Here is a 9,829-nt window from a genome sequence, read left to right on the forward strand (position 1 = left end):
CTGGACGATAATGCTGAACGACGCGAAGAACCGATTCGAAAAGACCAACAGCGACTTGTACTTCTGCATCTTGACTCTCCTCTTCGCCCTCCAAACCTACTTCGAGATATACTTCCACGCGCGCCTCGGCCACAGAATAATCATGTACTTGATTCCGTCGTTCGTCAACGTCTTCATCATTCTCATCTCAGTCCTCAACATAAATTACTTCGCCGGTCAGTTGAAAAACATGTTGGCCACGTTCAGAAAAAACTTGAAACTCGAGAAACTGAGACTCGACGAGATCAGGAAGACCGAGACGAACCCCCATTTGGTGTCGAGGATGCTAGAGGAGTCGTCTCGTGCAGACGACACCTTCAGGAATTTTGTCGACATCTGCCACCGGTTGAACTCGTTCAACAAGATCTACGGCTGGCAGATTCTCAATTTCGCAGCAGTTGTGCTCATCTTTGCTTATGAAAATCTGAACGTGGCGTTTCGCGAGGTCTTCAAAAACAACAAGTACTCAGTGCATTCGGAAATAGTCCTGATCAAAATGTTGAAATGCTTCAACTTCTTGGTAAGAAGAATCGACGCGAACTCAGTCGCTCGTGAAAAGTACTATACGAATTTTTGCAGATTTTTGGCGTCCTGTTGATCAGACCCTGTTCCCAATTCAACGGCGAGATGGACAAAGTCGTCACGCTCTCCAGGAAGATTTTGATCAACCTTCCTGAAACTCTCGACAGCAGCTTCACCCACTACTTGAAACTCAAACTGATATTTTTGCTGAAACTCGTCGAAATGCGGCGTCCTTACTTTTCGGCTGCTGGGTTTTTCGAAGTGAATTACGTCATGCTCGTGTACATTTTGAATGGGATCACGTCGTACTTGATGGTCACCTTACAGGCTGCGTAGTGATCTTGTAAAAACAGGATTGTTTACAAAGCAGGTCCAAAAAACAATACATCAAGCTTTAAATAAGTCAGAACAGGCGTCGTGTTGTTATTATTAGATAACAGATATTTATATTTTAATGGTGGCGAACACTTTTGTCACATTCTTGCATTTTTTCAGGCACTCCTGAAGTCAGATATGACCGCTGAGATTGCTTCTGTCGTTGCAATCATGGCATATTTGACAGAATTAGCGTCGACTATTGTTATGCATAAATACATAAATAAATGCAACACTTTGTTCTAATAAAAACCAATAAAGCGCCGAGAGTAGGAGTGTATTATGGCACGGAGGCAGATCATTTATTAAATAATTGATGGGTGAGATACCTACGTGGACTAAATATAAACATTTATATCACTGTTTTTGAAACACTAATTCACACAATAATTGTGCAATTTTAAATTACTCTTTTCGTTTTTCGATCGCTTTCGATTAATTTTTTTCGAGTGCTGTTTGGAAATAGAAATGAGCAACAGTTAACAGAAAAATCAAATAATAGTATAATTATTATTCCCCCACTTGTTGTGCACAAAAATCCCACTTCTGTCTTGATTCAAATTATATTATGCTCGGCAGTGTAAGTTTTGCGCTTGCAAAGCTCATATATCCGACAACTTTACCTGTTCTGACGTTCCTCAAGGTGAGTCGACAACTGAATTCAAAATAATTCAATTTATTTTTTCTTTGTTGTCTTGTTTGTACAACTGATTTAGATTTGTTCTAATCGGAGATCAAACAATTTATGGAGTTGTAAAGGAACAACTTAGAGAAATAAAAAGATTGTCAATTAAATTTACTAATTATTACATGTTATCTAATAAAATGCACCATTACGAAATTGCGTTATCGCCTTTTTCTCGAGTATTTTGCAAAGTTTTTGATTCAACAATCGAGATTTAATTTTTGTCGGCATGTGATGAGGTCAACGGATTTTTTACAGTTTGTAGAAATTTCTAATAGAGTGAACACGATTCTCTTTTTTGTCGACATTTAATTGCTTTGTAAAAACGGTACTCCAAGGGAAACCATGAAGCGTGGAACGCCGCCATATACTGGTGCCAATGTGTGAGTTGAAATTTGTTATTTCACATAATTACCTCAGTGACTTTCTTTTCGACGCAAAAATGTGTTCTTGATAGTAACCGCAGCGGTTTTAGATAAGTAAAATCGCGATTTTGTAAAACTGGTGGTTAAGAAACCAACGAAACAATTTTACAAGGCGAATGTGGCTAAAGTTTTATTTTAAAAAATGTCATCATATCATATGACATCATTATGGAGATTATGTTTTCATGAATTTTGCCGGCTGCAGATCCATTTCTTATGACATCACCTTATGTGGGTAGTTTGGCGAGTGCAATAAATAATTTGCAAAAACCCCTCGAGACAAATACATTTACAATTGAAGATTTCATTTGAAAAATAAAAAATCAACAGGTAAATGTGGTTGTAAAACTGAAAGCTCACATTGTTGTTGGCAAAGTGACATAAATGTCAATTTTTCTTATCAAAATATTTTATGGACGAAGTTAATGAGAAACTTCAGTTTATGTCATTTAAAAAATGTAATAATTTAATATAGGCGGCAAATAATTACGGGGCCAAGTGTCCATTTTGACTGTTTTACAACTTATAACAATGCATAAACACTTGTGAGGAATTTAATAGACATTTACGAGCTGTTAAAATCTTCTGACAATAGAGTTCCTGGCCCGGGCTACAATATGATCTGCAGGACAGTGCGAAAAAACAACTTAGTTAGCGATGATTTCACAAAAATATTTACTTGTCATGAAAGTCCTGCAGAATACTTGCATTAATTACTCAATAAAATTATACCAGAAGTACTTCTGACACTTTGCCAACGTGCCATACTACATTAACCTGTTTAAAAATCAATAAAAGTCGCCGTAAAACACATTGTTTGTGCTTTAATACTCATTTAAAAAAGTGGAAGTCTATTAAGTTAAAGCGCCATTACCGCCGACACTATTTACTGGACGTGCAGCTGCAACGGCCCGACTAAATTTGCACATTTTCTCCTGTTTGCATAATTTTCAAAATAAAACAATTCATGCGTAACGCACATACTGCAATCCATTGCGCTTCGGTGCGTGGAAATCGATCATTTTCCCATATGGCCCGCGATTTAATCAACCAAAATCAACACACAAAAATGACAAAAGAAAGATTTTTCTCCTACTGGAATTGTTACATGGATCGACGAGTGAAAAAATGTAACATTTATCGCTGCATCGATTTCCCATTTTGAAGGCGACCTTTTCGTCTTCGCTTCCATTGGCGTTGCCACCTGACCGTGACGCGCACTCTTCAAAAAAATTACCTTTGTCTTAATTCCGGGAAAGAGAAGGTTTTAATACGTCCACCGGTGCACGAAGAGCCTGAAGACATGTTTATCCGAAAAATTAAGCGCCATTCACGTCTGTTTGCACCGAAAAATGGATCAAAATTTTTCAACAATCGCATTTATTGCTTGGTCAAATAAGAGTGTTGATTTTTCAAATCGAACAAACGATTCGAAGGTTAGCACTGGTAGCGTTTGAGCAACTTTTTATTTAAACTATTCATCGATCCAGAATGTATTATCATTTATTCAAAGATTTAGCAGGGACGCGTTAATATTTTTGCAAATACTTCGTTATTACAATAATTAATATTGTCTTACCTTGCTTTTGAATTAATTAGGACTTATAATTGGCCGTAATTTTGCTTTCCTTTTGTAGTAAAATGTCACTGAGCCACACTAACTCTAGTGTGGGCGGTGACATAATACGAGAAAAATGCGAATTTAATTATGATAAATTTCACAAAGCGACCGCTAATGAAAATCGCATTTTATTCATTTAGTTCAAATTTGGGCATTTTTGACTTATTCGCCGATCAATCTTGATTTCCTACAAAATTTTCTAACCGTGGCGACTTCGGGAAATTACTTCTAACTCACTTCAATAAGTATAAAAAATTCGAAAAACTAAAAAAAAAACATATTATTAAAGGAATTACAGCAAAATAACTCTTTTTCGCACAAAATTCACGAAACTGTTTCCCTACATAATGCTTGGAACGCATATTAGTTTGATGGTCGTACCTTCGACTGCTTTGTCAATTTCATCATTTGCCTTCTTAGAAAATCCAGAATTACCATTTGACGGCTCCACTCATGCATTTTTAACCTATTTTTTTGAAAAACTAATACACGACACTTTAATGCAGTAATGGCGTTGTTTATTTATTTGTTTCGCTTGTCTCTGTTTTGTTTCCTTGGTTACGCGACGAGTACCTTCTTGATTTTTTCGAATAAACTGTCAAATTTTTAAATGTCAAAACATAAAATCCGATTTTACAGCAGAATCTATTTTGTGCAGCACTTGCTATGAAAATAATGTGTTACGATTAGTCAAAGAATTTAATTAATTCACAAGAAACAATTTACGTTTACGTCCGACTTGTGACAAGTTCTTTTCTGGAATTTTTTCCGCGTTAAATTGATACCAAGAGATGTAATGATTAATTGGATTGTTTCCTTTGTGCGGATTAATTTAATACGGTACAAATGTAGCGATGATTGGATGCTAGATCGCTGTAAAAAGCCAAGACCGGTGCGTGACAAAACAAATCATGACGAAATCCAGTTTTGATATAAATGGAGTGACTAGTATTAATTAATTATGGAAATTTCAAATTACATTTTGCTTCCTGGAAGTTCAGGTGTACAACGTTGGTGCTCTGCACAAAAACTGCCGATTACTCATTTGCCTTGGAGAGACTGTAAGTCAGTAATTGAATCACGAGACAAAATTGTTTGCAGACCTGACGAGATGGGCAACTTCCGCGAAACCTTCGGTATCAACGACCTAAAAAACAAGAACACCATCTGGAAGGCGCTCTTAGCCGAATTCTTGGCAAACGTCCTTTTGAACTTCTTCGGCTGTGCATCTTGCGTGAGCGCTTCGGGCAAGCCGCAGGGCCTCGTCCTCATCGCGCTCACATTCGGATTGGTGATCTTCATTTTGGTCCAGACCGTGGGACACGTGAGCGGCGGCCACATCAATCCTGCCGTCACCGCCGGCATGATGGCCACCGGGAACATCACCATCATCAAGGGAATTCTCTACATCATAGTCCAATGTCTGGGCGCACTGGCCGGCTCGGCGGTGTTGAAGGCGTTGACCCCCGAAGACTTGCACAAATCGGGCCTGGGGAATACCCAATTGGGTCCCGGGTTTAGCCCGGTGCAAGGTTTCGGAGTGGAATTCTTCTTAGGTTTTATTTTGATTCTGGTGATTTGTGGGGTGTGCGACCCGAACAGGCCCGAGGCCAAGCCCGCGGCGGCTCTCGCCATCGGAATGGCCGTCGCCGTGGGGCACCTCGCCACTGTTGACTTCACCGGCTCCAGCATGAACCCCGCTAGGAGTTTTGGGTCGGCACTGATTGCCAGCAACTGGACAGATCACTGGGTTTGTCCATCACGAAATTCTCACTTTCCGTGATTCACGGTGATTTGTTTAGGTCTACTGGGTGGGCCCCGTCCTCGGAGGCATCGCCTCTGCTTTGATCTACAAACACGCCTTCGCCGCTCCGACTCTGGGGCCTTTGGAGATCGTCGAGCGGTACACCACCACCGCCTCCGACGAAAAAGAGGTGAGCAAATAGCAACGCTCAATCAAATCGGAAACTTTCTCTATTTTCAGTTGAAACGACTAGATGTGAATCGAAGAGATGAGAGTTTGCCATAACACTTCAAGACTAAATATTTATTCGACATCGACAATTGTTCGCTTCTCAGCAAGATGCTGATTCTGTGTACAAGAACTGCTCAGGAAGCTGTTGTTATGTATTTTGTTGTTGCCAAGCCGAGTCATGCAGTTCGAAAGGTAGAGAAACGAGACAATCACTTGGAATCACTTAATCTGAAACACGCACACGCACCGGAAACACATTCGACTCGAAGGACTAAAATTGTTTGTTGAGACTTGTAATACGAAATTATTTTTTTTCGAGAGAGTTTAAAAATGGAAAACTGTCAACAACTGCGTGACAACCGTTGTCTTGGCAACAACTGTATCCATAACAACTGCTTTCCTAACAAAAATACATTATTATTTATTGTTATTTTACGTAAATATGAAAAATTGTTGATACGTAATGTTGTTTCAGGCAAGTCTACGGCTTTAATCATATTAATTTAAGCAATTTAGGCTCGATAATATATGTATATCGTATTACAATCATCCTTCACTATTTATTTGATTTAATTATTGATATTTTTATTCGTGTAACTAATCATAATAAAAATATAATTATATCACTTCTAATGTAAAAAAATGACTAAAATAATAAAATAAGTTTTATTAAAGGAAATATTTCTTTTATTTCCATTCCCTATCCGAGAATTTTGTAATTGAGAAAAAAAACTTCCGACTACAGTGACAGTGACGGTAACAGATGAAGTACTTATTTAATATGACTAATATGACTCGTGATTGGATTTTGAATTTAGTTATTGAAAATTAAAAACTACAAATAATATGTCAGACATTTACGTGAAATAGATAAGGCAACATTGCACGACAAAGAATAATCATCTGTCAAATCCGTAGAGGGTCAAATCAAAGAAAGTTTGCTTTTGAAGAAATTATTCTAAAAAATGGACGATTTGCGAAATCGAAAATAATCAAATAAAAATACAAGGGCGTAGATATTAAAAATTATTGGAAAATAGCTTGGTGAAAGATCGCCGGTCTAGACTCTAAATGCAACGTTGTCAAACTTTCACCTAATCAACAGCTGACATCTGACAGGGGCGACAATTTATGTCAAAATGAACGGTAAACATTGTCTTTTGTTAAAAATGATTTGTAAAATGTTTCATAGACAGACATCGTTTTTCAGCGAAATAAATTTTTTAGGAGAAAACCAACGGACCCAAAATTTTCCGAGGTTAACAATGATTTTTTTAGTATACTGTGCTGGTAGTAGGTGTCTACCTGCTTGACGACGAGTCCGGTAGACACATGTTTATGGTCTAGTCCGTTTTACTTTCCACCGCGGCCGGTAGCAAATGTCAAATAATTTGTCAGATTTACACATGTTTATGGTCTAGTCCGTTTTACTTTCTACGGCGGCCGGTAGCAAATGTCAAATAATTTGTCAGATTTATTGGATTTTATTTATTTAAAAATTAAATGTACAATTACTTATGTCATTGAAATGGTTTTCTAAAGGCAAGCATTACCCTTTGTCAATCCAAACAACTGTGTTTCGTATTCTCCAATTGTAGAACAACTTGTACTCTGTGAAATATCTTCCCGATGATTTTTGGAGCAATAAGTTTGATCGCGCACTATCTACCTTCTCCAAAAGGTGGTCTGGGAAGAAAACTTGACTTCTGCTTCGGTTCGGTTGTGAGAATTTATTTTGTTAAAGGAAGTTAGCGCAAATGAAAGAAATCACATGAAAAACTTTGACAGACTGAATTTTGATGAATCGTTTGTTATCATAGTAACAAGGCATAGCAGTCTTTTTCAAAGCCAATTTTTTTTTATTTAAATTTATTTTCTTTTAAATAATTGTCTCAGTATACTAAAAAATCTTGTACGTCACACGACCGGTAGACGCATTATGGCCTCGCTAGTTTACAAGTCTCGCCCTATCGGGCTCGACCTGTAATTCACTAGCTCGTCCATAAAAACGTTACTACCGGTCTTGTAACGTAAATAGCTATTACTTAATTTACTAGATTTAATTAAAAACGCTCGTCGCTCCGGGTCCGAATCTTTTTGCCGGAGTTTTTTTATTAATTACTGAAAGAAACGCATTACTGTCACCTTCTTTATAATTTTTTTTTCTCGTAAATTTACCAGCGTTGGGGCGCTTCCTTTCAGGACAGTGACATGGGCAGTCGGGGCAAGCACCCCGATTTTTTTTTTTGTTCAAAAAGCCCTTGCACACTTGCGACCTCTCCTAGTTAGATTTATCGTGGCCAAATTTTGTATTGGAGAGTAAAGGAATTGACAGAAAAAAAACTACAAGGGTTAAGCACATAATAAAAAAAGTTAAAGCTTCAAAAATTCTTTATTTTGAATAAATCTGCGTGTTTACAACTCAAACAACAAAATGCATAATTCCATTTTAAAAGGATAAAGTTTAGTTGAAAAAAATCAGCCTTTCTTATTACTCTAATTTGGGTTTGAATACTGCTAAATTGATATGCTTAAAGAATAAACATTTAACAACAATTAAATTTAAAAAACATATAATATTCTATTCCAAATTAAAGCCAATTACTTGACACAACAAAAAACAATTTTTTTGCTATTATAATTGTAATTCCATTCCAAATCCTTACTCTGTATTGTATGTGCACGATCAGTTTAAAACAATCACATTTAGGAAATTATGACTGGCATAAAAATACAAAACAAAAAATACATCCATACATATAATATCACAAGAACCTTAAATATCAATTAAGGAATGTGTTCCATGATGGCGTTTATGTCAAATTTAAAATTGAGCCATGATGGTGCACAAAAATCTGCGGCGTCGTTTTCGGAAAACAACTGCCTCTTCAGCGAATGCCTCTTTTCGGCTTTTTTCACATTTTTTGCCGTTCTGTTATCTTCGGTGTCCGATTTTCCGACAGCCTTGGATTTACTTTTTGCAGATGACGAGTCGATCTCGCTTATGCTGGCCGACTTGTGCCTCTGCTTTTTGTTCACGTTACAGATCATTTTCAGGCGTTTGACGAAAGGTAGGACCATAAAAAAAGAATTGGCGCTGACGCCCATTTTTACTTTGGGTGTGGCGTCTTTTTTGCTGTTTGGCAAATCGGCGACGGGAAACCACTCGCAAGCTTTGATCTCGTAGCGCGTTTTCGGTTGAAATTTTGTTTTCATCGGGATGTTTTTGATGACGTAGAGGCGCACCAGCTGGTCGTTTATCGTGGATTCTAACCATTCATCTGGTGATACGTAACTCGTGATATCGAAACCGGTCTCTTCCAGGACCTCACGGATGGCGCAATGGGCGGGGTCTTCTTCTTCGTTGACTTTACCCTTTGGGAAGCCCCAGGAAGACTTGGCAAAATAACTTTGTACCAACAGCACGTGCGTCATCCCTTCTGACAACAGAATGGCACCATACGTTGGCACCGTTTGTTTATACTCTTTCCATTCCGCTAAGATCTGGTTTAGCTTGTGTTGCTCTTTTTGTAATGACGGTATGTGCTGCAATTTTCAACATTTGTCACGGTTAAACATTAAGACAGACATTTCAACAAACCTGAAAGACATGAGCAGCGAATTCGTATATGCTACACGCTTTTAATTTACTTTCGCTGGTAACGTAAAAATCTAAATAGAACCAATGTGCTAATTCGATTTGAAAACAAATTCGGATTAAATTTTGTTTGGCAGATTCTGGCACACAAATTATAAAACGCCTGTAGATCCGACTGTTACAAAAACCTTTTACAAAAAATCATCTCTACTTACGTTAAGAGGTCATCCAGGATGTCGGTCGGAATCGAATGTTCCACTGTCCTTAATTCCAAATCATCCATTTTCGTTCCACAATTAAAACAACGTTGAAAATAACAATTTTCAACTGCAACAACTACATAAACTGTAAAAGAAAAAATATCTGCGTTCTCTTTACGTATTTTGCTTTAGACATATTTGATTGACGCTGTTGTCTGTTGACAGCGCAACGCAAACAGCAAAACAAAGCAGCTGCAGAAATAAAATCCCCCACCTTATTTCTTTTGAGAGACTGACGCGACCTCTGCCATCTGCCAGTAAGATTGTCAACTATTACTTTTTACAGGTTTTTTTAATCTTCTTTCTTATCAGATTGTTATGGTGAAATA

General features: G+C 37.7%; 2 protein-coding genes and 1 long non-coding RNA gene across 5 annotated transcripts; 1 reads left to right on the top strand and 2 right to left on the bottom strand.

Moving 5' to 3' along the window:
* The first annotated feature begins 1,433 nt into the window (after positions 1–1,433).
* On the top strand, positions 1,434–6,321 carry Prip (prip). Of its 3 annotated transcripts, none has more exons than XM_069054134.1 (4): positions 1,434–1,579; positions 4,769–5,417; positions 5,470–5,601; positions 5,652–6,321. In XM_069054134.1, exons 2-4 carry the CDS (start codon positions 4,779–4,781, stop codon positions 5,694–5,696), a joined length of 816 nt encoding a protein of 271 aa, XP_068910235.1. In that variant the 5' UTR covers positions 1,434–1,579; positions 4,769–4,778; the 3' UTR covers positions 5,697–6,321. The 3 variants fall into 3 exon arrangements, with proteins under 3 accessions (XP_068910235.1, XP_068910234.1, XP_068910233.1); XM_069054133.1 differs by lacking the exon at positions 1,434–1,579 and adding an exon at positions 1,811–2,004 and having other exon boundaries at positions 5,665–6,321; XM_069054132.1 differs by lacking the exon at positions 1,434–1,579 and adding an exon at positions 1,821–2,004.
* LOC138135406 (uncharacterized) lies at positions 3,531–4,107 on the bottom strand. Its single transcript, XR_011160969.1, has 2 exons — positions 3,987–4,107; positions 3,531–3,931 (listed from the first exon to the last, which is right to left on the bottom strand). It is a non-coding gene; the product is annotated as an uncharacterized lncRNA (long non-coding RNA).
* Positions 6,322–8,015: 1,694 nt separating the features above from the next.
* On the bottom strand, positions 8,016–9,757 carry DCP2 (decapping protein 2). The gene is made up of 3 exons (XM_069054131.1): positions 9,456–9,757; positions 9,244–9,403; positions 8,016–9,188 (listed from the first exon to the last, which is right to left on the bottom strand). Exons 1-3 carry the CDS (start codon positions 9,521–9,523, stop codon positions 8,430–8,432), a joined length of 987 nt encoding a protein of 328 aa, XP_068910232.1. The 5' UTR covers positions 9,524–9,757; the 3' UTR covers positions 8,016–8,429.
* Positions 9,758–9,829: the final 72 nt, after the last annotated feature.

Source organism: Tenebrio molitor, chromosome 7 (genome assembly GCF_963966145.1).
Source record: "Tenebrio molitor chromosome 7, icTenMoli1.1, whole genome shotgun sequence".
In the NCBI taxonomy this organism is placed as follows: domain Eukaryota; kingdom Metazoa; phylum Arthropoda; class Insecta; order Coleoptera; family Tenebrionidae; genus Tenebrio; species Tenebrio molitor.

Bases quoted from the DNA above. Each gene is read 5' to 3' on its own strand.
- DCP2 (XM_069054131.1), bottom strand. From the start codon at position 9,523: ATGGATGATTTGGAATTAAGGACAGTGGAACATTCGATTCCGACCGAC. The intron at 9,404-9,455 runs GTAAGTAGAGAT...TCGGATCTACAG, and splicing joins ATCCTGGATGACCTCTTAAC to GCGTTTTATAATTTGTGTGC. The intron at 9,189-9,243 runs GTTTGTTGAAAT...TGAAAATTGCAG, and splicing joins TCGCTGCTCATGTCTTTCAG to CACATACCGTCATTACAAAA.
- Prip (XM_069054132.1), top strand. From the start codon at position 1,967: ATGAAGCGTGGAACGCCGCCATATACTGGTGCCAATGT. The intron at 2,005-4,768 runs GTGAGTTGAAAT...AATTGTTTGCAG, and splicing joins CCATATACTGGTGCCAATGT to ACCTGACGAGATGGGCAACT. The intron at 5,418-5,469 runs GTTTGTCCATCA...TGATTTGTTTAG, and splicing joins GCAACTGGACAGATCACTGG to GTCTACTGGGTGGGCCCCGT.